Source organism: Sebastes umbrosus, chromosome 11 (genome assembly GCF_015220745.1).
Source record: "Sebastes umbrosus isolate fSebUmb1 chromosome 11, fSebUmb1.pri, whole genome shotgun sequence".
Classification (NCBI taxonomy): domain Eukaryota; kingdom Metazoa; phylum Chordata; class Actinopteri; order Perciformes; family Sebastidae; genus Sebastes; species Sebastes umbrosus.
The window spans coordinates 16,861,055-16,888,194 of NC_051279.1; the positions used below are offsets into that span (position 1 = coordinate 16,861,055).

At 41.2% G+C, this 27,140-nt stretch overlaps 3 protein-coding genes across 7 annotated transcripts in view; 1 reads left to right on the plus strand and 2 right to left on the minus strand.

The window, feature by feature from the left end:
* The first annotated feature begins 1,375 nt into the window (after nt 1-1,375).
* Nucleotides 1,376-4,612, plus strand: rpp38 (ribonuclease P/MRP 38 subunit). Of its 2 annotated transcripts, none has more exons than XM_037784848.1 (2): nt 1,376-1,596; nt 2,509-4,612. In XM_037784848.1, exon 2 carries the CDS (start codon nt 2,516-2,518, stop codon nt 3,353-3,355), a length of 840 nt encoding a protein of 279 aa, XP_037640776.1. In that variant the 5' UTR covers nt 1,376-1,596; nt 2,509-2,515; the 3' UTR covers nt 3,356-4,612. The 2 variants fall into 2 exon arrangements, with proteins under 2 accessions (XP_037640776.1, XP_037640775.1); XM_037784847.1 differs by having other exon boundaries at nt 1,384-1,568; nt 2,504-4,612.
* On the minus strand, nt 4,468-15,816 carry nmt2 (N-myristoyltransferase 2). Of its 2 annotated transcripts, none has more exons than XM_037784845.1 (12): nt 15,465-15,816; nt 14,133-14,250; nt 11,634-11,775; nt 10,851-10,969; nt 10,362-10,453; nt 10,118-10,234; nt 9,842-10,012; nt 9,619-9,727; nt 9,345-9,515; nt 9,092-9,259; nt 8,742-8,879; nt 4,468-7,267 (listed from the first exon to the last, which is right to left on the minus strand). In XM_037784845.1, exons 1-12 carry the CDS (start codon nt 15,575-15,577, stop codon nt 7,247-7,249), a joined length of 1,479 nt encoding a protein of 492 aa, XP_037640773.1. In that variant the 5' UTR covers nt 15,578-15,816; the 3' UTR covers nt 4,468-7,246. The 2 variants fall into 2 exon arrangements, with proteins under 2 accessions (XP_037640773.1, XP_037640774.1); XM_037784846.1 differs by lacking the exon at nt 15,465-15,816 and adding an exon at nt 15,282-15,300.
* A 1,149-nt stretch (nt 15,817-16,965) lies between these two features.
* Nucleotides 16,966-27,140, minus strand: part of fam171a1 (family with sequence similarity 171 member A1) — a 56,683-nt gene continuing 46,508 nt past the window's right edge. For all 3 annotated transcript variants that reach the window (XM_037785257.1, XM_037785255.1, XM_037785256.1), the window contains 4 exons: nt 23,512-23,628; nt 22,671-22,785; nt 21,842-21,959; nt 16,966-21,539 (listed from right to left, as the gene is read on the minus strand). In XM_037785257.1, coding sequence (XP_037641185.1) covers nt 19,992-21,539; nt 21,842-21,959; nt 22,671-22,785; nt 23,512-23,628 — 1,898 coding nt within the window. In that variant the 3' untranslated portion in view covers nt 16,966-19,991. The remainder of the gene's footprint in view (nt 21,540-21,841; nt 21,960-22,670; nt 22,786-23,511; nt 23,629-27,140) is intronic.

Consider the following 27,140-nt stretch of genomic DNA (forward strand, 5'->3'; position numbering starts at 1 on the left):
ACAGGTCCGCAAAATGTCATGGTAATTAGGTGATAATTAGCAAAGTTACCTATTTGAGATTTCTTTGGAATTACTGCCAAATTACCCTAATATTTACCTCAGAATTTATTGAAAATTACTTTGTTATAAACATTATTTATATATTTATTTTCTGGAGATTAATAGATTTGCTCTTATACGGATAATTCAGAGGCTGGACAACAGTGGTATAATGTAAATTAAAGGTCCCACATCTTGCTCATTTTCCGGTTCATAATTGTATTTTATGTTTCTACTAGAACATGTTTACATGCTGTAATGTTGAAAAAACAACTTTATTTTCCTCATATTGTCAGCCTGAATATGCCTGTATTTACCCTCTGACTGAAACACTCTGTTTTAGCACATTTCAACAGAATTGCGTTGCTAGGCAACAGCTTGAATCCATGTTTACTTCCTGTCAGCTGATGTCATTCACATATAGGCTTCTGTCCATCAAACGTCAGTAATGAACGTTGTCATCACTACTGCATTGCATTGTGGGATATGTATGCCGCTGTTGTGTCCAGCAGGTTGCATACTGTAATATCTCATCGGAAATAGTATGCAATTTGCGAACTATTGGTTTCATACTAAGGTTTTGGACATACTAAAATATCTCATGGCTATATGAATAGATTTTCTGCATAATTAGTACTTTTGATAGACTACTATAAATACAATTTAAGTAACTGCTACTGTAGTTCTTACCTGATATTGAGTCTTTAATGTCGCACTTAGTGATGTGTTGGTCGCGAACGAGACGGTTCAAAGAGCCGGCTCTTTTAAGTGAACGATAAGAGCCGGCTCCCGTCTGAGAGCGTTTTTGTTTTTTTTTCTTCTTCTTTCTTGTATAAATTCAAGGCAGAATGATAGGCCGATCTTCCCTGCACCATGGGCACTCCATGCACTGACTGTGACTGAATGTTGTGTTAATGACATCCGTGCGACCAATTAGGTGATGAACAGACAAGGATCATACCATCAAGCAGGGAGGGGCGGAGGGGCGGAGGGGCGGAGGTGCGAGGCGCGCTGACGGTCTACAGGTACAGAGCAGGAGGGAGAGCAGGAGAGAAAGAGAGAGGAGTGCGGTACGCGAATAGCAGACAAGATGAGTGACAGTCGGAAACTAAGCAGCATGTCAAATTATGGTATTCTGGAAATTATAAGGTTTAGTATAATTATATTGAATAATTTAAGTGATATATGTGCATACATACTAATCATAGGTCAAAACAGTGTTAAATTTGGCTGAATTATAAAAGGCAGAAGTGGTAAAACGAAGAGCCATTTGGGAGCCGAAAGAGCCGGCTCTTCTTGGTGAGCTGAGCCAAATGAACCGGCTCACTAAAAAGAGCCTGAATTCCCATAACTACAGCACAGCGCAGCAGCAGTCCCGCTGTGGAACGCTGGGCGGCGCTCTGGGCCTTTTGTTGTTGTTTTGTTTTTTAAATAAAGTTATTTCAATTCAAATAAAATGGTGGCGCCCTGTGGTCCCCCGTGTTGTTGTTGGACTGACTTGTGAACAGAGCACCGATTGAACATTACAACATCGCTTTTTGCCGCATTACAAATCAGGTAAAGTAACTAAATGTTACTCTTGTTTGTGAAGTATTTTGTCTTGATGTTGATGCCGTTATAAAGACAGTTAAACGGTAAAAACTCCTCTGCCCATCAAACACACAGGGCACCATCATAGACTAAGCTACTGGAGTTACCCTGCACTATACTCACTTTTAACAGCTTTCTTCATCTCCTTGTATTTTTATATCTGGTATATTTTTTTGTACTTTACACTACTAACTTTTTACTAACATGTTTTGCACTATGGAACTGTGATGCTGGAAACTTGAATTTCCCTCAGGATCAATAAAGTTACTATCCATTTATCTATCTATCTATATATATTTCTATATAACTGTTTTCCTCCCCTTTAGAGAAATAGTTAAAATATTGCATGGAATCATCAATAATCACACTCAAAGCAATGCCACAATATTATGTAAGTGCTAAATTAGTCAATACTTATTTCTTTATTTTGTTGATTATCATCATTATTTGTACTGCCATGCTCAAACCTTTGTTATTATGATAGAAGTATTAGTGAATCTACACACACATATTTTTAATAAGGAACACCTAAATGATTTATTCCTGCCTCCAATGTAGTATTTATACTGTTGTTATTTATATTATGTTACTTATTGTTATTACTGGGTTTTTTTATTATTATTTTAACAATCTTTACTGGGTCTACCTATCAGTATTCCCTCTACTCTGTTTGTTCAGCACTTTGCAAATCTCTTTTTTTAGAAATTTGTACAAATAAAGACTTTTTTGAGGGCATTTTTACAGTCGAAAAATAAACTTGTTAGTGCTCTGTGGTGGACAAACTATATAATAGGGACACAGTTTCTAAATATCTCTGGCATGTCTGTAATTTCGATGTGTGTGTGAAAGTTACTACAGGTTTTCTTGTCTTCATTTCAGAGGAGGTATGGCCGCTGCTGCAGGAAAGCCAGTTAAAAAGGAAATCAAAAAGTATATTTCAGCCAAAACCTCCTTCACTTCACCATACACTCCAAAATGGGGCCCTCTTCCCCAAGAAGACATGCATTTCATCCTGAAAACCCTGAAGGACAAGCTGGTTTCCATGGGTCTTGAGAAGAAAGAGGTGAAAGTGTTTCGCCCGTGGAGGAAAAATAAAGACCAGAAACCTGCTATCACACCAGAGCCTGTTCCACAGATGAGCCAGGATGGACAGGTGCAGGGGTCTCCCAAAAACGGCTGGACAGATGTGGCAGCTAGGAGGCAACTGGCCATTGGCATCAACGAGGTCACCAAAGCTCTGGAGAGGAACGAGCTCAGACTGCTGCTTGTGTGCAAGTCTGTCAAGCCGACACACATGACGTATCACCTGATAGCACTGAGCGCATCGAGAGGTGTGCCGGCCTGCCAGGTGCCTCGGCTGAGCCAGAGCGTGTCGACGCCGCTGGGGCTGAAAAGTGTCCTCGCCCTGGGTTTCAGACGGTGTGCCTCCAAAGACGACGAGGTGTTCACTGACACTGTTGATGCCATTACACCCAGAGTGCCTTCACTGGATGTTTCATGGCTACGAGGTGCAGCACCCAGAGTTACACCCGAAGGCCCCGTTGACATGGAAGAGGAGGAGGAAGATGTTGGTGAGAAGAAGGCACAGAAAAGGAATCATGAAAGTGAATCTGAGGAGGTCACAGAGTCTGCCTCCTCCTGCACTCTGCAGCCTCTCAAAGTGAAAAAAATAGTTGGTAACCCTGCAAAGAAAAGAAAAAAGGTTAAGTCATTGCCAGTCAAATAAAACTCTGCCTAGATGTTAAAGCACCATTCCTATGTTTTCGCATGTTTTAGTGCTTTCCATTGTTATTTTGGCTTTTGACTTATAATGAGGCAGAGTGTACTTATGGTGGACATGAGAGTATTTTTTCCTTCTCAGATTGTATAATTTTAAGGGTTTTTTAGAAGCCTGAAGAGTTGAAAAAATCTAGTATTTCACCCCGACTTTAAAGTTGGGTTCCACTGTTTCCACTAATTCACATAAACGTAAATTGTGAATGCATTTTTCCAACATACCGGGCAGCCATTGGTTTACAATCATCTTTGCGAGGACTTTAAAACTTCACTCATTACACTGAGCAGAATCGATTCTCCAATGTGGAGGATCTGTTGCTTTTCTTTTGAAAGTTAATTGAGTATTTTGGACTGTTCATCCAAAACAAGCAAGTTGAAGACATCACCATGGGTATATTTGACAAATTCTTTCATTTCATAGACAAAAAAAAGTAATGGGCAGATTAATATATTATTATATATATTATGAATATAATTTAGTAATAAGTTAGTTGCAGCCCTACATTTAAAACCATGTCAACTTTTACTTTTGTTATGCTAGCATTGCATAGTAAAACAGTTTTCAAAGTTAACAAAGCATTAAAACAGAAACCTATTAAATTAAATGAATTAAAGAAGCAGAAATTTGTAGGAATGGGCAACCTTCGTAAAGCAAGTAAGTCTCTGTTGTTATACTCCAGTGAAATGAATGGAAACCAGTTGCTGCATGGAGGGGAGGAATGGTTTGGTTTGGAGGACATCACTTAGAATTACTCGGTTCAAATTTGTACGGTATGATCCTTTAAATTGACTTTATAAGTGACATTTCATTTGCCATAAACAGGCACAATATGGGACATTTAAATTGATGTTTTTGTGTTTGTGAATTAAACCTGCTCAACTTTGTGTGAGATGATATATTTTTAATCTTCTTCAGTAAATATGATTATAACCCAACCAATTAAAACGTTTTTTTGGGGTGGAGTCCATTCAACAGTTGCCAGTTAAGACTGTAGTTTATATGAAGGAAAATACTAACTTTCCGTTGCCCCCGTCATGCTAAAAAGAAGTGCATCACTCGTGTCCCTTTTTAAAGTGAGTTTATTCAATCAAATATCCATGCTGGTATAGCCGACGTGTGTGTTGAAACAGATTGTTAACTGCATGGGGGTCATGTCTAAATGATGCTGGTACAAGTACTTCAGCTTTTTCACAGCTTACAATGGATTTGAATAAAAATATTGTTCTTCAGTTAGAGAAAGCTGTCTGTCGTTTCAAAAGCACACCCCTCCCACCCCAAAATCTTAATTAAAAAGAAACAAAACATCTTTTAAATAAGGCAGGTACTTCAGGTTGAGTTCTCACTAAAGGGCGTGGCTAGTAACATCAACGCTAAAAATCATCACAGCAGCAAAACTGACATGCTCAAAGTTCATTCAAACAGCTGCAGGCAACACAACCAACATCCATGAGGCACACCGTTGACTCGATAACCCAGTTTCAGTGTTAAATTAATGCCGGTAAACATCTGTCTTTGTCAATGTAACGTTCAATGGCAAAATAAAAAATAAAATCTTTGAGTCCTGAAGCACTGACCGTCCATTGGGTGTCATTTTCTTGCTAATATATAAAGGGATGAGAAGAATATTACATCACATACAGAAAAAGTAACGACAAAAATGGCAGCAGCCTTTACGTCTTAAGTTATGCAGAGCCACGTGAACAGGAGCGTCAAACACAAAAGGAACAGACTCAGAGCAAGAAGACAATTAAAAAAAACATTTTGAGTACACCAGCAGCTCCACCACAGAACAAGTGGTCTGACAACGGTTTATCATCAAAGATCTTCATCGCTCAGTTGAGCACAGGGAAATGCCAAATACTCTAAACCCTCAAAAACCTGTTTTGAAGTTGCCTATTTAACTGGAAAATTTGGGGAAGTACTGGAAAGAAACAGGAATTATGTCTTAAGACAAAGTACAATTATAAATATCAGAACTGGTCAAATAATTTTCATTTAGCTGCACGACACACTAAAAAATTACCCACAGTATATTTTTCAGACACACAAATACAGTACCATTTAAAAAAGCAAAGTCAATAAAAATGGACCTGGATAAACAGGAAAAGCTCAAATTTAAAATTGATGCGGTTACTGATACAGGCTTTTGTTCATTCAGCCACTGTGCTCTGAATACATGCTTCTAAATTATACCCCAGTCACTTTCAATGTTATGCTCGATCCTCTTTGTTTTATTTAACTGAGAGTTTGATAAAGTTTAACATCCTACTGCAGGCGAGGGAATTGGCGGTTATGTATTAATAAGAGAAGGTGTTGTACTTCTGGCCAATCAGCTGCTTTACAGGGGCCTCTTATTCACTGCTTTGCATCAGGCTCTGTGAGTGGCAATGACTAAATTAACAAAAGAAAACTGACCCTTTAAATGAGACTTGACAGAGCATTACCATTTCAAAGCAAGTAAGCCATTTTTACGCTATAAAACTGTCTCTAGACAGACACACAGACTATTTTGAAATATGTTTTTTGTACAAAATCTAAATCAAATCCACACTGGGTATAGTGTAGTTGGTATTCGTTGTTTTCCAGCCTTTGATGCTGTAATTCTCACTGTCCTGCTTGTGCACTCAGCATGTCATCCTTACTTTTTTTTCAGCTACTGTAACTTTTGCCTCTTATTTAACAGCCTTGCTAACTGAAAGACACAGCATTCACATGCAGATAACCCTGAACTGCTTGAGCGTATCAGTGAATATAACCCAACATGTGGTTTAGATGCTCTATTAAAAATTGACTCTAGAAACAGGTTTATAACATGAAAACAGCTCACATCCTTTGTAAAAACTAAGATTGTACAGTTTGTACCGCAACCCATCCACTTTGAAATCTGACCCTTTAAAAAAAAGGACCCTTTTGCTTGTTAAGAAACTCAAAAATTGTGCTTCATTGATGCAATACATTCTTCACATCTACACTACCTATGAGGAAAATACTTTGGATCAGCCCTCCCAAACCCCAAACTCACACTACAGGAATAAATATGATCTGGCTTTAAATGTACAGGTAACTATATATTTGTAACAAAAAACATGTATATCAATGCACCAGTGGAAAGGTGAGTCCTTCCATGAAGATATTTTTTTGTGTATTATTTGACAGCGTTTGTGTTTCTGTGTGTGTGTGAAAGTTGAGATATTTTTCTCCTAAATGCTTGAGGGAAAACATTTTTTTTTCTTTTATACGTCAGCTATCACAGAAACAAGTTCTTAGCATTTCTAAATTCTACTGAGGCCCAAAAACAGCCAGCAGAGAAACGTCTGACCACAATGATATGAGAAGGAGATGGGAATAATATCTCTTTAAATGCCTTTAAAACCGCCGTTGCAGTGGGGACACAATAACATACCGTTTGGTATTGTGGTCATGTTAACTTGTTGATTATCATTTACATAGTTCAATGTCTGTGAAATTAAAGGTCATGCCAGTCCGTCGTAACGAGGTGTCTGCTGAGGAAGAAGAACGAAACAAAACTCACAATGTCAAGGCATCCTCTTGTATGTCAAACTGGTATGTTTTAAATGTGAGTGTGCATGTCAGGAGCGTTGTACTGTATGAGTATCTCAGGCATAGCATGACTTCACATTCAGGATGTTGATGATTTAAGAGTTTTCACCTCCGGGTGATCTGAGAATGTTCTTGAACCGTCTCCCAGTCTCCAGGTTGGTTTTACTGTTGTAGTTCTCATTGTCTAGCTTGGGCTACCTGTATGTCCAGGTAAGGAATAGCCAGAGGTCGCTCACGACCTCTTGATCAGTGTTTGTGTAGCAGCCATGAAGAGACCTGCTACTGAAGGACGAGGCCAACCTAAAACACATAGATGGTAAAGTGTTGTGAGATGAGTTTTGACAAAAACAATACAAACGTTTTGTAAATCAGATGCTGAATCTGGCTGAATCTAGTTGAGCCCATCCTATAAAAACCAACATCTCCAATGCTTCAACCTCTCCTGACTCTGCAGACTGTGGTGAGAGGAGTAGTGAAGAGCAGTAAGAGTAATCTGTTATGCTAATCAGCGTACACATAGCCAGCTCTAGCACATATCCCAGCCTTGCATGTAAACTCAAATTCACATGCTTATAAGAGGTTATACTGTATTTTATCACCATAACAGACCCTTTACAGCACGCTTACCTAACCATAATCATCAAAAGGGTAACAGCTCTCACGAATGGTAATTTAAAAACAGTAAAGTCTGGCTAAATGTTAAAGTAATGTAAACCAAGCCCAGCAGTTCATGTGGTGCTTTTTCTGTTCTGTAACTGTAGCATGAAACCCTGGTGGAATCAGCAAGCTAGCTAGCTAACTAGACACCTGCTAAATGAGTAGAATTTAACAACTTAATGCTTCATCCACACATTCTTGTCACAGTGTAGGAAAGCACATTGCTGTCACCAGATTATCAGTCGTTAACACTGATTATCCAGATTCTATAATGTGTTGCTTCATTTCAAGTCCACAGAAAAGAGAGAAGGGGCTTGTGCTGTCATTGTAATGGTACACTGGTTACTGTAAATGAGCATACACACTGTGTGTGTGTGTGTGTGTGTGTGTGTGTGTGTGTGTCTTAACTACGTTCACACTACACTCAGTCAGTCCACAAACCAATGGGTGATATCATGGTGACTACGTCCACTTCTTGTATACAGTCTATGGATGCTACAGTAACTTCCTGTTCACATAATTAATAGCTTTTGACTGGGCAGCGCTACAGATGTTTCCAAGCAACCGATTTAGTAATTACAAAAGTCGTTACTATCCAAGACATCCCTTAAGTTTTACAGATGCAACTGATTTAGTAAATCCAAACAATAAGTTTGAAATTAGCTGAGAGTTACAAAGAAGTTAGGAGGGACTTTATACACAAGCTTAGGATTTACAAATAACTGGTGCAACTCAATCCAAATGAAAAATAATCATTCTATAAATATGCAATACTGCTCATATCATAACCCCTCAAATACTCTGTACAATAACCTTATATTCGTATGTTAATAAAATGTACCTGAAGTCACGAATATATAGGATATTACTACTGACATTCCTGTAATTATGTCACAACGTCTGCTGTATTGGCCATGTGTTTACTACGTGTTTATTTGCATATAGAGAGGGGAAGTGAGATCGGATCATAAGTGGCCATTCAAGACGCATGTGGAGACGCATTCTAATGCCAGGTGTGAACAGACGTATTTTGAAGCTGTCCACTTGTGATCTGATCACTCAGGACGCATGTTAATGCCAGTTCTGAGTAGGGCCTCAGACAAATCATGCTGCTGACCTTATCGGGGTCCATCGGGGGACATTTCCAGTTGTAGAGGTAATACTGCAGATTTCCATCTCCTATGCCAAACTTGAGCTTCTCCAGGAACACCTTATTCTCCATTAGATCCAAGGCATTGAACACGTCAAAACCTTTCTGTTAAACACACAAGAAGAAGTCACAAGGTAAATATCATGATGAATCACACAGTAGCAAGAAAGTTTAACTGTAAAAACTATTGATTGATTTATTTATGGCCCTGGATTGTTCCTAAATTTTAAGTTAACAACTGATAGTACCATAGAACAGGTTAATTATTTGGTAGTGGCATGTATTTTACAACAACCCTACATAGAGAGCAACATTACCAGCTTGGCCAGAATCAGTGCGTCATTCATTAAGTCCAGTAGTGGGGTTTGTGTATGAACGTTGTAAAAAGAGTAAGCAGCCTTCAGGCTCCTATGGAGAGGGTGATGCATCACGGTCGAGGGCAGAGTGTAGAAACTAGTGAAATCAGTCAGTACACCACCGGCACCCTGAGAAGACAGAGACACAACTGCTTAAAATGGGTGGAAGAATCAACACACAAGTATTTTGAGGATAGAAACTAATTTCAGATACCTCTACTACAAATGTGTCAATTATGTTTTCCTGTGGAAAGAACCAGTGAGCCACCTCCTCTTCTCCCATAGAAGGCGCAAGCTGGAAACGTCTCAGGAATTTCTGTAGCAGCTCGGTGACCTGGCGGATGTCACGCCTCTCCATCGGCCGCAGACCTGGAGTCTTGGTGCTCTGTACGGGGTTTAGAAACCAGGAGAAAAAAAGTCGATATAAGTTCCTGCCATTAATACGAATTGGAAAGAGAGATCCAGGACTGACAGGTTTAAGTTTTTACATCTGGTAGTCTGTAGAGTTTCATGGTTCTTTGCAGGGTCATGTTTCTGCTCAGGTGGGAGAATTTAACTTCCACAAGCTTTCTGGGGTTTAAAGAACGATGCCAATACCTGACACAGACAGAGAAAATTGGAAAAAAAAAGCAATAGAGAAAAGTAGTTAATTGGTTTTAAATGACTTTCTGACACTGTGTCCTATGTGTTTCATGTCTGAATACTGCATACCTGCATGTGGACACAGGTTTAGGCAGTACCACTCCTGCTGTGTATACTGCCTGAAATATTCCTTCTATGTTCACCCTCCGTGTGATCTCTCTGATTAGCACGGGAGCAACACGCTTTGAACGCAGCTTCTTATGGACACACAGGAAGTTGATTTCAACCATCCTCTTCAGTCTGGAACAGTAGGAGGAAAGAAGGTGTCCATTAAAAGGGTTTCTATTGACTCATATCACTGCTCTTCTCCAAATGTTCAGTATACGATCAGTAATGGGTGCTCACGTGTCATAGATGCGAATATCTGCAGGGATGGCACTGATGAACCCAACGAGCTTCTTATTTGAGGACACTCTCACTCCACAATGCCACTGTGGTAACCAGCCAGGTGGACGCAGAGCCCTGAGAGGGGAGGAAATGTTTAGTGGGAGAGCAGATAGGGTGAATACCTTATATACATATTTAATGAGCAGTTGATTAAAGATCAGTAAAGTTATAATTAAGAACAATATCAGAACTGAAAGCTTACCATTTGAGAAAGTTTGGTGAATAATCAAATCTGAACATGTTGTCGTCGTCCTCCACATAGTTTTCATTTAACAATGTGTACAACTCCTTCAGCTGAAAAAGACAATTTGTGTCAGGACAGAAACTAAACTTCAAACAACAGAGATTCGGTTAGAAGCTACAGAAGTACTGAGAGCTGAACACACAGAGACTTTTAAAAAGGTCTCTCTCTCGTCTTCTGCACAGACATGAGTTGAGTTTCTCAACATGCTTGTTTGAGGGGGAGAAAAGGGGTCATCATGGGTTGGCCGCAGTCGGCGAGACGTCACTGCAACATGTATTGGGCGCACTTTGGCCTGACTCAGACTCAACATGAATCTGCGCGCTAAAACTGCGACCAATGGCCAAAAGCGCCAATGAAAAAGCACCAGTAGTGCTCTAGGATGCTGTGAAAGGCATTTTTCACTGTTTTCTGATATTTTATAGACCAAACAACTAACACAATACTTACTACATCTGCATTGCTGAGATCCAGAGTGTCCCACATAAAGCCTTGAGGTAAGGAATATGGCTCCTGTCTAATGTTTTCTTTGTCTGCTTCTATCGGCCCGTGACTCGTCACCACCTCATCTGCAAAAATAGCACAGCTCTTGTCAAAGATATAAAATTTTTTTTCAATCAGCACATTTTCAAATGGATCTGTAAATTCAGCATTTTGTTCAGGTGACACTGATCCTGAGCCAAACAGAAGTGTCTTTTTAAAACTGCTGACAGTTATAAAATCTGTTTCTGTTGGTCCCATGTTGACCAGGCAAGTCCTTGGCAGTCGCCCTTCTGCACAGACCTGACTCTTCGGCCAATAGTAGTCATGGAAACAGCTTAATCTAATACCATTAAGCATGTCCAGTGGGCATGGCTGGACCCCCCACTGAACTTCACAGCTGACATGATTTTGGGACACTGGCTTTTAGCATCACAGACTGTAACGAAATAAAACCAGTAGATGGCACTGGTGCACAGAAACAGTGTTCAAGAAAGATGAGAAATCGAGCCTCTGCTGACAGCTGAAGTAATACAGTTTGAGTTAGGGAAGCAAATTAACCAATTTCCGTAATCATCCATTGGCCAAGTTTATGATTAATAATCACTCAATCGTTAAGAGCTTAGGAGGTACCAACTGCATGTTTTTCCTCAATAAAAGCTTTATTCAAACATGGCATGAACTATTTTTGCAGCATATAAATCAAATAAACAATGCTCTTGCTCACTCTGCTTAAGTTAAGTAGGCACTTACTTAGCTTCGGCACGGGCTGGGTGTCCCAGAACTGGTACTTGTGCTTGGCTGCCTCATCGATGCTCTTTGCTGGACCCTGGCAGGAGAGCAGCTCCATGGCTCTTTGGATGTCCTGCAGTTTCTGAATGGGCAAGCCAGGGTTCTACATGTAGAGAGGGGACATGTGCACAAATACAAACAAAAGCAGTCACAACATGAATGAACCTTTCCCTGCATGTGTGACATGACATGCAGCACCATGTAACACAGTTTGTGCACATCAACTGAGTGTCAGGTGTAGCTGTTTTGTCTTTATGTAGCCATAAACACACAACACAGGGCATGTGTGAGATGTATAACCCTTTCAAATAAGAACCCAGTGCCTGACGGGGGATGTTGAACACAAGTTCAAGCTACATTTGACCGTTCACAATACATTATTGGTAACTGATAAATACTTGGTCACTAAGCACTAAGCACGCATTTACATAACTGTTGTTCAGTACATACCCCTGTCAAACACTGTTATTGTGGGTATGTTTACATACACACTAGTATCCCTGCTTTTGGTCAGTCTGAGGATATGACGTATTTGTGGAACATGAGAAACCTGGTTATTCATATCCCAGTATACATGAATCTAAGGCCCTGTTCAGACCTGGTATTAACATGCATCCTCCGTGATCGGACCACAAGTGGACAGCTCTAAGTACAGGTGTGAACGCACTCAAGACGCATTGAGATCCGATCAGTCAGAACCACATTCAGAGATGGTCTGGGCCACATATGGGCACATTCTTTTAGCAGTGTGTACTCGAATGTGTCCACATTGAAGGACCACCTACTCAACTGACGTCCTGCTGGGATCCGCTGGGATCCGATGGGATCCGCGGGTCTCACTGCGCTCCTCAGGTGAACCGACAGGCAGACGAGAGCACTTGTCTGCCTCACGGCAATGAAACGGCTTCTATGCTCTACTGTATTCTGTCGGTACAACTGTATTTTACCAAAATATATCTTATCTATAGGCTACATAATCTGCAGACTGTGCTGTATTACCCATGTGTTTACTACGTGTTTATTTGCATATAGAGCAGGGAAGTGAGATCAGATCACAAGTGGTCACTGGAAACGCATGTGGAGACGCATTCTAATACAAGGCGTGAACAGACGTACACTATCCACTTGTGTTGGGATCACTCAGGACGCATGTTAATGCCAGGTCTGAACAGGGCCAGTACAGTGCTCAGGTTTGTGATAGTGGAGGCTTGTGGGTTATTTTGGCATTTGTAGTATTCCTGGTAAGTTGTAGTGGTGTCTGTTTCCAGTGTTTTTGTCTCTCACTGCCTAAATTGGTGTAATCTGTAATTTTGTTTGACAATCTTTCTTCAACTTATCAGTAGAAAGATGGGCGTGACAATGTATAACTACTGTCAGACTTGCACTTTCATTTCAGTGTGCAATACATTTTATATCATCATGTTTTTTGTGTTATTAAGCTGAGGAAGCCCACATGACAGACGGTGATCAAAGACAGTATTTGAGTTTCTCAAAACTGGAATAAGGGCCTGTCAGGGTTTGTATATGATGTGTACATGGCCAAACAACATAAATGGGATAGTAATGTCCATGGAAATGTGTTCAGTGATCAGGTAGATTTTATTAGAAGTAGGGCAGCACAATTAATCAAATATTAATCGTGATCACAATTTTGGCTTCTCACAATTAAATGAACATAATCGCCTGAGATATTGACGTTTAAAATGCGTGTTCTGCTCATGGAAAACGCTGCAGCAAATCAAATCAAGCGCTTCTTAAACTGACAGCCAGCCACCAGCCGGCGATCGAGATGTTTTGGCTTCACATTACGGTATAGATATTATCTATACAACCAATGTGTTTATGATTAATTAAGAGCATAAAACGGTTTATCTAGCTCTTAATGTTGCTAATTTTGCTCTCAAAGTGCACCAGATTGAAGCATTTAACTTTAAAAAGTAGCTAACAAAGGGGTAGGGTGAATATTCCTGTATGTTTTCATATTGCAATATATATATCAGAAAAAAAATATTGCAATGTCAGTTTTTTACATTAATTTGTTTATTTTAATTTGAAAGTGTAATAAGAATATGCTGTCGCTAAAATCAAAGAATAATCATGATCAATAATCGTGATATCAATACTGATCAAAATAATCGTGATCATTTTGGCCATAATCGGGCTGCCATAATTAGCAGCCACCATATTATAGTTATGGTTACCTCAGTAACTGTAGGGTTATAGACCATGAGCAAAGTCTAGACCAATGTTGGATAAGCCCTAAGGACCCATTCACACTGATGGCAAACAAACAGGGATTTCTAGGGTTGTTGCTTCTGTGCAAAAAGCCTATTGTGCGTTTCCCCTCTCCTAGTAAGTGACCCAGTCTGTAATCAGCCCAGCAAGCCACTCCTCTAGGTTAGTGGGTTATGGTGTAGCCATGAAAGGGTCTGTGCACATTTCAGTGGGTCATCTTCACACCTTTATCTCCTGAGAGTCAGAGGCAGAGTCAGATTTGGCTCCCCCCGAGCTCGGCTTCTCTTTCTTCCTCTTCTGCTTCTTCTTCTTCCTCTTGGCCCCCAAATCTCCTCCTGGACTCCTACAGATGTCAACACAAACACCACACCGCACACCATCAAAACAGGGGCTGACTTTGTTTTGATACACATTTGACTCTCAACACAAGCAAAGCAGCAGTAAAGCCAACGTTAGCTACCATAGCAACTAATGACAGTTGAGCTAGCTAACTAACGGTTTCTCTGAACAGTGAGCCAACGTTAGCTACCATAGCAACGAATGACAGCTGAGCTAACCGTTAGTTAGCCAGCTACATAACGGTTGGTCTGAACAGTGACCTAACGTTAGCTACCATAGCAACGAATGACAGTTGAGCTAACTAACTAACGGTTTGTCTGAACAGCAAGCCAACGTTAGCTACCACCATAGCAACGAATGACAGTTGAGTCAGACAAACCCGTTAGTTAGCTAACTAACGGTTTTGTCTGAACAGTGAGCTAACGTTAGCTACCATAGCAACGAATGACAGCTGAGCTAACCGTTAGTTAGCCAGCTACATAACGGTTGGTCTGAACAGTGACCTAACGTTAGCTACCATAGCAACGAATGACAGTTGAGTTAGCCGAACTTTAGCTAGATAACTAACGGTTTGTCTGAACAGTGACCTAACGTTAGCTACCATAGCAACGAATGACAGTTGGGCTAACTAACTAACGGTTTGTCTGAACAGTAAGCCAACGTTAGCTACCACCATAGCAACGAATGACAGTTGAGTTAGCCGAACTTTAGCTAGATAACTAACGGTTTGTCTGAACAGTGACCTAACGTTAGCTACCATAGCAACGAATGACAGTTGGGCTAACTAAGTAACGGTTTGTCTGAACAGTAAGCCAACGTTAGCTACCACCATAGCAACGAATGACAGTTGAGTCAGACAAACCGTTAGTTAGCCAACAAACGGTTTTGTCTGAACAGTGAGCTAATGTTAGCTACCATAGCAACGAATGACAGTTGAGATGGCAGAACGTTAGTCAGCTAACTAACGGTTAGTCTGAGCGGTTGGCTGTCATCATGTCATTCAGTCAGACGTTAGCTGAGTGTATATATTTATACCTCAAGGCACACACGGTTTAATCAACACAAAGGTTTCACATCAGCACTTCTCCTGTGGTTACTAGCTTGGTATGACGGCCTGGTTGTGTTTGTGTCTGCTAACGTTAGCTAGCTGCGCTGCGAGCACACACACATCAATAGACTGAGGTATCGTTACTGCGTCTCCCGACAGGCCGTCCTCACCCTTGCATATGCTCATTCTCCTCCTCGTTGTCTCCGTCTATCCCGCAGGTATCCTGGTCGTCTAGCTCCAGGCTCTGCTGGCTGGCTGCGGATTCACTATCCTCCGCCATCATAAAAACGTTTTAATAAATGTGTCAGCCACCGTGTATGATAGAGATCACAACGGGCACCGGAGGAGAGATGGAAAACAAAGAAAGAGCTGAAACCGCCCCGCCTAGAGGCCAGCGGAGGGACAACACAGCTAAACTCCTTCACTTTAACGGGAAAAACACTACAAACTGAACTGTTACCTCATGTTAAGATGAGCAGAACGCCACTACTATTATCTATGTGTCTCGTTTGTGGTAATTTAGTTCAACACAACTTTATTTTGCAGAGCACAATTTAAACAACATATTCTCTTAAAGGTCCCATATCATGCTCATTTTCAGGTTCATACTTGTATTTTGTGTTTCTACTAGAACATGTTTACATGCTGTAATGTTCAAAAAACACTTTATTTTCCTCATACTGTCTGTCTGAATATACCTGTATTTACCCTCTGTCTGAAACGCTCCGTTTTAGTGCATTTCAACGGAATTGCAACAGAATTGCGTTGCTAGGCAACAGCTTGGGTCCATGTTTACTTCCTGTCAGCCGATGACATTCACATACACTGCAACAGGAAATAAACCGGGACACATTTAGAATGTTTACGTTTAAAACTGCGTAATGGTCTAAATATTGTATATTTGTGACATCACAAATGGACAGAAATCCTAACGGCTTGTTTCAAAAGCACAGTTTCTGAATATCTGTATATTGAGCGCTTCGATACTTTCACAGTATTTATATAGCACTTAAACCTGCTTTATAATATAAAAGACATGGAAATCTCACTTTTTACAATATGGGACCTTTAAAACTACATCTTCGATACAGGATCATAACATCAGGTAATATAACATGTCTTAGATTATATTGTATTTTAATGGTGCAAATTCCCAAATAAATTAACACTTAATGAAATTACAAAAAAACAATTGATATAGTGAATCTGGGGTTTTGGGGGGCCTTGTGGTTCTAGTGCCCCAGGACAGTTGCCTGCTTTACCCAGGTGGTAATCCAGCCTTGTTAAAAGATAACCAATATTTATTTGATATTTTCTTAAATAATGGAAAAATAAAAATGTTACAGAAATTACATACAACTATCTGACTGCATCAATAAAATTAATTCAAACACAGGACAATTAAAAATAGTTATTTCACTATTAATAACATTTAATCCTATTTATAATATGTTTTAAAACCACTGTCATTCGTTATAGTATTGACACATTAAGGTATTTGGTGCAAAACAGAGACATCTGATATTGCCAACCTTCTCTTAGGAGGGGTTTCCTAAAGAAGACACAATCTTATTGATAACATGACATGAAAAACGGAGGAAATATACAGTATATACTCCCAGACTGCAAATCTTTCGTATTTGTTCAATTATACATAACACACACAAATCATTCCAGTTTTGGTGGTTTATTTAGAATAATAGGCTTCAAATATAATGCAAGCAACCAAGTTACACACTTAGGATGCTGTAATGCAACTCCACCCTAGAAGTGGATGTTGCTGTGAGATACTAAGAGAGAGAAGAGGCCATTCACAACACCAACTCACACATCATTTTGACCAGGTAGAGGAAAGGAAAGAACTACAGTATACACACTCTGTAATATGATTTCTATGACTATATGAACCTTGAGTGGATGTATGTTGATTATTTGTCAGCGCTCTCACATGGACACACAGTCTGACAACACAAACTCACAGCCAGCAGCATCGCACACGAACACTACCACCACATTCGAGACAAACATTCACCCTCTACAAACACAAACATAAGAAAATGCACTGAAATGACCTGCAGTTTAGCTTCACATACAATCACTTAGCTTTATCTATCCCGTGCTACTCTGAAAAACGTCTGTAAATCCTTAACTGCTTACTCTAAGACAGATTGGTGCCTTGCTGATTACTGTAGAGGATTTTACGATTGCAGCAGCTGGTGGACATTTTCTGAGATGTCTGCAGTGTAGCTTGTAATACGCTAGTGTGGAGGAAAGTTTACTGCATGCTTTCTTTCACAAGTGGGAGAGAAAGGGAGGGCTGAGGTAGAGGAGAAAAGCTGAAGGCAAAAGAAGGTGAGAAATAAATAAGGTAATCTGTTCCACAAATTCGATGTAGAGTCAGGTTGTTCAAAGGCACTTGGAACATGAGGAAACGGTAAAATTAAGGTGAAACACAGCATGCAAAAAATAGTTTGGTTTCAGGTAAAACTTATGCAGTAACGTGTTTGCTTTTGTAACTCTAACAATAAGGCAGGTGAAGAAAAAAAGCCCTTAACATATTGAAGAAATAAAAATAGCCTATTTTCGGGTAAAATACTTCATGTTGGCAATTAAAATCAGACTGATTAAAATTACAAAAAAATCATCTCAAGCAGCCGTATAAAAGTGATGCATAGCCTTCAGAGCAAAAATATGCCAGTCAGTGGTTCAACAATTACAAAACCCTTCATATTATTACACCTCACAATTATTTTGGGTGGAACTACAGTTTCGTAGTGGTATTACATCCTTACCCACCAGCATAGTGGTGTGTCACATTATCTGTTGCAGTGCGGATAGTGGTTTAATTTCTTCAGTCCAAACACTTCATCCCCTCCGTAGATCATGTAAACACCCATACGGCCTTCTGATGGGCTGGATTCAATTCTAGCAACACGCTTAAAACCATTCAAAGTAAAGGATTCGCATGTTGATGTCAGGCCTGATTCTTGTGCGGAGATACGCGGAAAGACTTTTAATTTCCTAACAGACTGATTCACTTGCCGTATTCTGCGCAGATGCCCCAGTCTTAAAAATTAGGTTTGTCACTTTAAAGAAGTGTAGTGTGTTCTTTACAGTCAGTGGACTGAGGCCAATATGGCTCAAGAAAAAAGGCTCCTGTAGTCTTCCATTTGTGAGAACCACCCATCATCTGTTTCTACAACAGTTCCTTTATGCTTACAAGGCTATTTATAAAAAAAAGGCATATATTTGTTGTGCATAAAATATTCAAATTTCTGGCCTCCAACGTTCATTCGTCTCCCTCGGGTGACGTGTACATCATTCCTGATGAGTGGTCTGTTTATGTGAAGCGTCGTGAGGATGACAAAGTGGAGTACAACAGTGGTGATTTCATAAAGGGGACCATGGATGTCCATGAAGGCTCTGAATCGTCCCTTCGTGATTCGGACTAGAAGGGATCCCAGTGCTGAAATGTTTTCTCAGTGCTCTATTAAGAAAAACAAAGGGCTTCAATTTAAATGGTCGTATCCATCACATTATGGTCTTGGCGGAGGAGGGGGAGTCGTATTTAAAGGATAAGTTCACATTTCTTCTTCTCAAAACAAAACTGGCATGCCCATTATGAATAATTTTAGTTGCTGGAATTGTTCCTCCTGTTTACACTGGTAGCAACAAGATCCCGTCCTAAAGTGGTTTTAAAGTAAGAGATGTTCTGTGCATTTGTAGTGTATCCATTAGGGCTGAATGGTTTTGAAAAAATATCTAATTGCAGTTATTTTTACTGATATTGCAGTTGCGATACAATTTACGATATTAGAGGTAATAATCATGTTTACAATATTATTCTCATTTTCATTGACAAACATGTTCAAATGATTATGGTGTTACTTTTGCGGGTATCTGTACCAAACAAAGATGTTTTCTTAAATCTGTAGAATAAGATTTGTAGGCCAGGACGACAATATTTAATTTAAAATGGTACTTTGACACACATTTCGCCTTTAACAAATATTGCACCTCCTATGATATAAAAATTGCAGCAGGCCATATTGCGATTTCGATAAAATTTCAATCAACGGTGCAGCCCTAGTTTCCATGCATGTACAGACAATTATCACTGGATTACTTTGAAACTGAAGAAAACTTAAAAATATGTGATGATTCTCAGACAAGTTCTGGAGTTATAAGGAGCATCATTTTGCAATGATTTCTAAGTCGATCTATGGACCTTTCATTAATGATGGACATCAGAGACAATGATATCAGCAAGTGTAAGTAAAACTGAATCTAAAAATATAAGTATTATGACGTTACTAAGTTATGACTCTGATTTTTTGATTGATATTTTACTCAAATTGCGGCAATTCACGTTTTTAGTTTTAGGTATTTGTTTTTATTAGTTTTTACTGGAACGCTGCAATTTCTAATTGCGATTAATAATATCCTCTATCCATCTAAGAAGACTGTAATTTAGGGAGATCCCCACTTGATTTGACTAACTCAGACCGCTAAAGCCTCCAAGCCTGAATTTTAGCCCAGAATGAGGACTGTAGATTTTGTCGCTTTAAGAAGGGCCAGTATGTACAGGAGGAACAATTACAGCAAACAACTAATTAATGCTTTCAATGTACAAATGGGCATGTGAGTATTTTATGAAGAAAAGATGTGACCCTATCCTTGAAGTGGTCATCTGTGGATCATTTCATGTTGAAGGACAGCAGGGGTCGCTCCTCTCTCTTCTGCCAGGGACTCTTCTTCTCCTCCTCTCCATCCTCGTGAGCTGCATCGTCATCGGGGGAGACCGACAGCAGCGTATGATCAGTCCTGAACGTCTCTCCCTCTGGTGTTGGCAGGGGAGGAGGAGAACCGGGGGATGAAGAGGAAAGTGAGGGTGGTTCCTCTTGTATTTGCACCCCCTCTACTCTCTTCTCCTCCGCATCCCCCTGATCCCCTCTCTGAGCCTCTGCTTTGTCTGACAGGATGGGTCCTGTTATACTGTCCTGAGGGCTGCTCTTGGGCGTCTCCTCCTCGCTGCCTCCCACGTCCAGATCATCCACATACACCAGCTGAGTGTAGGCCATGGCTGGTGCTGTGCCCTTCGACCGGTCAATCTCTCTTTCCTCCCGCCCTGCGTCTCTCCCTCTGCGGCCCACTCTCAGCTCATTCAGGTCCACACCGGAGTCCAGACTGGCGTCGTTGCTGTTGCCGCGCCTCCCGCCGCTGCCTTTACCTTGCTGACCTCCTCCACCTGGCGTGTTGCCGTGGCACCCCGCCCGTTGGAGATCGATGTACGAGTGACGAATGGCGTTGGAGCGTCCTTCAAGTGAGACAAACCAGGCTCGTGGGTGAGGCAGAGGCTTCCCTCCTCTGAGCTCCATTAAAGTCTTTTCAGCCCACAAGGTGTCCTCAATGTTTATTTCCACTAGACCTGTTTCCCCGAGCGCTGCTGGGATGGACAGAGACCCTGACAGGCCTCCTTCACCCTGCTTGTTGGGACGTGGGGTGCAGTCAGTGGGGGATTGCCCCAGGGGCTGCTGGGAATGTGAGGCATTGAGCTCAGCCTGGATGGTCTCCAAGTCACTCTGCTGGTCAGTCTGCAGCAGGAGGGCCTGACCAGACAGAGGGTGCTCCCCAGGCAGGCGCATGTAGTGTGCTGGGATCACCAGTGTAGGACGCACCCTTGGGTAGCCTTCTCCTCCACTCAGCAGGTCCACAGAGCCGCAGCAGAGCAGCTGGCCCGGACGGGGGAGCAGCGGGGGACTGGGACGCTCCAGGTGGTCCACAGAGCGGGACAGAAGGTAGTCGGGAGCTCTGCACTCACACACCTCCCCTCGACTGGGGGTGTGAGGAGGAGAGGAAGGGGAGATGCAATCAACAATCCCGACACTGCTCAGCTGGTTAGCAGACACCTGACCGTGATTGGCTGACGACAGTGCATCTGAAATGGGGTTGCTGGATGAGCAGACGGAGGTGTATGATTGACGGTAGCCTCTGTCTGTTCCACTCGAAAGGGCAGCCTTTAATTGGAACGTCTCCACAGACTGCCGGTAGTCTCTGCTGCGAGGCGTCAGATTGCCAAGAGATGAGCCGTGGTGGCTGTTGTTGCCGAGAGAGGAGCGGCTGTGTTTGCTGTGATGGATTAGGCTGTGTTGACGATGATTGTCTTGGTGCTCATATGAAGAAGGCTTCAGCATTGGTGTGGTCATGTCGGGCTCAGTCGCTGTGGAAACAAGTTCCAGCTGCACCTAAAGACAACAAACTATTTAGTAAGAAACTTTTTGAATATACTAAAATATACAATCCAAGGAAGACATCATATCTATCAAAGTAATTGTAACACAGACACAATAAAAGAGCATTTTTTAAACACTATTCATTCTTAGTAGTTTGAGAAATTATTTTATCTGCCCACCACAGGAGTGTGAAGGATTCCCCCCTCAGCTAGGCACGTGTTCCCTGACACAGGGAGCAAGTACTTCCTCTGATATTCACTAGGACAGTGCATTGTAGACTAGCGATTGAACCGTTCTTTGTAAGTCAGACAGACCTCGTTGCTGATGAGGTTCAGGTGGGACATGGAGGTGGCTTGGTCCCTCTTACTGCCGTCCAGACCAGAGGACTGTGTGAGCTTGCGGTGAGACACTCGAGGCTTCAAACAACGACGCCTGCAAAACACAGAGACGCAACAGAGATTATGATTCAATCAATTTAACTTTAAATGCTTCTCCCCTGCACAAATAATCCGATATAAACAGACACTTAAATTGGAGCTCTGGTACTTGAGTACTTGTGCAGTACCAGTCTGCTTTGTTTACATTTAATCAACCAACCGTTTTAAGTCACTACACATTGGCTGCTGCAATCAAGACAGCTTATGTCAGGTGACCTGTTGTGAACAAATTTCCATGTTAATTTTGAGGTATTTAGTACTGATATCACAACTGAAGATTGGATAAATGGATAAAGAGGATGAGCCGCATGCAGAAGAAGATAATGAACCCTTTAACGGTTCATTATGTTAATGTAACAACACTATTCTAGTTAAATGAACTACAGTACATTTTGATTTAGAGGCTAAATGTTGACGATAGGACAGATTGTTTTAAGACATGACTCTGGACGCTAAAGGAATGCAAAAGCGGGTTTCTTAGCAAGAATTTTTTTTCTTACTTGGCAGAGACAACAAAAAGCCTAAATTAGTCAGCCACTGTACATTCGCATTTTCTTCACAACCAGTCATAAGAACTGACACATGTTATTGTATATTACTGACACTGTCAACATGTTGCCTTCGTTTCCTCATTTTGGAGACAACTCTGTCAACTTCTGACAGTCTTAAAAATGGAACATGTTGCTGTAGAAAGTGTTCAGCCCACCTGCAGTAGTACAACAGGAGGCAGAGCAGGCAGAGCAGGATGAGAGCCATGCCTCCCAGTATAGCCAACAGGAACACGGTGTGGTACATGCTGATGTCCTTCGCAAACACTGGACCTGTTGGACGGACAAGAGGACACTTAAGTCATAAGGACACTGATTTTTTTTTTTATGAAAACAGGTTTTGCTCACTCTCAACTGTAAAAAGAAAAATCGTGGCAAAATTATTTTTCTTCTTTATTCTTTCTTATTACCAGCCGTGACAGGGATACTGGCACAGTTTTCACCTGGTGAGTCTGTGTGTGAGCCAGGTATTTATATTTCGGTCTGCGGACAGATTTTGTCACAGCGATAGCGTCGCAACCGTGTGAGATGCAAACTTCACAGGTGTGTAGTTGAGATCAAAATGAAGATTGAGTTTGAAGGGTTGTGTGTAGAAGGTAACCCGTCATCAGGCAGCGAGTCTCACCCGAGTTTTCACACGTTTTTGCAACCTGGGGGTTACCTTCTAGACATGGGCATGGTCAGATGGGCGTGGTCCAAGCAAGGGGGTAAGGGGCCATTGGACCCCCCACTTCCCGTCCCCACTTTACACCCCTGGCCCGATTTGGTGCCGATGTAGGGGGGTAGGAAGTAGGGGAGTAGTAGGGGGTTAGGAAATGGGCAAGGGGCTGTTGCTGGTGTGATCCCATCTTAAGATGGTTCTTATTTGTTAAGATTATGGCTACATCTGTACTCTAAACATCTTTCTACATACAGTATGTGAGCACATACATGACATGACATAAAATGTGTGTTGTGATTTTCACAGTAAACATAATCTGTGTCAAAGCAGTTTCTCACCTGAGTCTAGTGGGGACATGGCGGCCACCCAATATCCTAGCTGAGGAGCGATGTAGGTCAGACTGAGCTGGTTGCCCTCCCGCTGCACGTGACCCCAACTGCTCTTTATCCAGGCACCTGCACAAACACACAAACACAGGGCTTGAAATCAAATTCCCCAACAATTATTTTGTATAAGAAACAGTGTGACAGTTCACAGAGTGCATTAGTGACAAAGTGACAACAGGCAAGGCCTGCAGCAACCTCCCACCTGACTCTCATTAACTCAGTGTAGACAAAGCAGCACTCTTCTTACCTACATTTAGATATCTGACAAGTTTAAGTTATTTATGTGGAAGAAGGAGAATTTGTTATTGTGACAGAAGTAAACTCAATTAACAGCAGGGTTCACCAATTACATTTAAGACTATCTAAGACTTCTTTAATACCACATATAATGCAATTTAACACCTGTTTCAGTATGACAGTATGAAGGAAAACCAGTAGGGACAAAATGGTCAAGAATGATTTTTTCAGCACTTCCCATCAGCGTATAACATTAACTCCTTATGATAAAATTCATTAAATTAATGCAACCTGGATTAACACGCATAAAATGGATGGATTAACAATTTTTTTGCTAAAATTGTAGGGATGCACCGATACCGGATTGGATATCGAGCTGATACTGACTCAAATAGCTGCATCAGGTATCGGTGACAATGAGGCCGATCTATTCAATTCAATTCTATTTTTATATGCTATATACATTATATACTGGAATTTTAATTCCTGTTAATGTTTTGACCGATTTGTTGCTGCATTAAGGTTTAGGTTTACACATTAATTGTAATTCCTGTTCATTTTGAAGATTTGTTTGCAAAATTGTTGGTGTACGATTTATTATTTTAATGATAAATAACAATTCAATGCATTTATATCTATTTATTTGTTACATTTTGTTTTACAACATTATGAAAGTAATGTTTAAGTCAAGCCTGATGTTGCCTTACACATAAAAGAATGATCCCAGTCACTTCCACACAGTGAGGCATACAGCTTATTTATTAAAGACCTAAAGAGGTAATGGATCGGTACTCGGTATCGGCTGATATCCAAAGCCTAGGTATCGGTATCGGAACTGAAAAGTCGTATCGGTGCATCCCTATAAAATTGACACTTGCCCATAATGAGACAATGAGCTTCCTGACTAGCAGAAGTGACAGTGTTCGGTCTGATGGTGCTGACCAAAATAGATTGAACAGCCTTCTGCTCACACAATCCACTGTTAAAACAATCCCACATTTAGTTTATAATGTCTCCCGACAAACAGGAATCTGATATAAACACATTTTATAAATAACATAACAAAGACTAAATTAAATTTAAAACTTTTTAATACCTTCTGCGGTTTATTGAAGGAAAGGGAAGTCAATGCTTTTTTTTTCTGTAAGATCTTTCTCAAAACACAGATTGCTCAGTAGTGCGAGAGAGGAGAGTGTTCTGCAGTACTTAACTCTCCCACAGGGAGGCAGCATGCTCAGTCAAATGTCCCTGAGAGCCTATGAATAGCAGCACAATAGCAGCTCCAGCAGTGCCAGTACCCAAAAAACCCACAACAAAAGCCAGAGTCACTGATTGATTGGCTCACAGTAAATCTGCTCCAAGAGGAAACATTCAGTTGTGCCTTCACACTTCCCCTCTTTTGGGTCTCAGGGCTAACATGGTGAGAGCCACTTTGTTTCTTTGTTTATTCCCAGTTATACAACATCAAGTGGTCAGGAATCTGCATCGATCTTCAGGAGGGAGGAACCAAAAAAGGAAAGGAGAGTATAGACACGTATATAAATAGCTTGGATGGGGGGGGGGGGGACCTAACAAGCAGAGGAAACGAGTGAACAAAGAGGAGGAATGGAAGGAGAGATAAGGGAAAAGGCACAAGGAACAGAAAGAAATGAGAGAGGCTGTGTGACTCAGCACCACACACACACACACACACACACACAGACCGAGCCCTGAGCCCAGCCCTGCCCGGATTCACCCTGGTTCTGTCCGATTGTTTCCACAGGGGTGTCCTGTCTCCGTGTGACTGACCTGTTTAATCATGACATTTAATGACTCTGTTCCCACGCTTCGATACAATACACTGCACAGAGTCTGGAGACTGCTTAGACACAATGCAAATATGTATAATGTCAATACAGCCTGTACATTACTTCTGCTTCTTTGCCCATTCATGCAAAGTCAACACAGCTAACGTCGGGTCTTTTATTTTTTTGTTCAGATAGTAAGCCGATTTGCATCATCGAACTCCACGCAGGGCGAAGGTGCGTCTGTTTACGAATCACACACAAACAGGTGAACAGGATCTGTTCGTACATGACATAATTTTGCCCCACGCTCCGTTAACATGCAACAATAGTTGAGGAGTTGTCAGTTATACAAGACGAACAGGTTTTTGTGTCTCCTCCATGTGCGCACTTGATAAATAAAACTGAGCTTCTTTGTGAGGGAGCTTTTATGAGCCTGAAGTATTCCTCCAAAAAGGCACCAGACGGATTTCAAAAAGGTCTTTGTGTCTGTTTTCTATCCTCAGTTTAACACATACATAACCGCCCGCACACACACACACACGCACACACACACACACACTTCACAGTGAAGAAACTCAATCAGGAGCTGGGCCTTTCTGTTGTGTTACTTATTTGGTGGGTTGCTAAGGAACACGAGATGTAGCCGAGAGAGGGGTCCGGGGATGACTTCTGTTGTGGAAATACTCGCTGCTACAGGCTGTGCGTAGGCTACAAGTCTGTGTGTGTGTGTGTGTGTGTGTCTGTGTGTGTGCTCTCTCAGCTTTTATAAAAGCCCTTTTTATAAGCCCTGGATGTTGCTACTTTAAACTGAGCCTGGAGATCCTTAAAACCATCACAAGAGCAAAGATGGTCCAGATTTTAAACATTTATTGGCCTGATAAAATGTTCCTTGCTTAGCAGGAACATTTTCAGGGTAGGGCGAAATGCTAGTATCATTAAACATGCAGTTAGGACTAAAACATGTTTAATGTATAAGACATTTATCCCATTGACAAGTGGCCTATTATTATTGTTAATGTTCATGAAGTCTGACTCAACACATGTGGACTGCAGTCTATTGGGCAACAACTGTTTACTGCTTCTTGCAGCTTTCTCTTGAAGTTGACAAGAACATGTTGAGAAACATTTTCCCCAAAAGGGATTTCCTTGTATTTATGTCGCATATTCAAATTGCATATGCCAAAGGCGTTCAGTTTGAGGCCCTGACACACCATGCCGACGGTCAGCTGTCAGACAGTTTGGGGCCATTGGTGAGCGTCCGTTGAACAAATTTTTCTGTGTGTCCCGTACCGTCGGCTGTAGTCTTTGCAGTGTGTCCGTGTGAAACGTCGGCTGTAGTCTTTGCAGTGTGTCCGTGTGAAACGTTGGCTGTAGTCTTTGCAGTGTGTCCGGGTGAAACTTGTCGGCCAAAACAAGTCAAGTCCAGTCAAACTTTATTTGTAAAGCACGTTTAAAAACACCCGCAGTTGACCAAAGTGCTGAGCATGTACATAATAAAAATGAATACAAAGCAAACAACAATATGAACAGAGCAAAAACAGTAACCATAATGTGCAC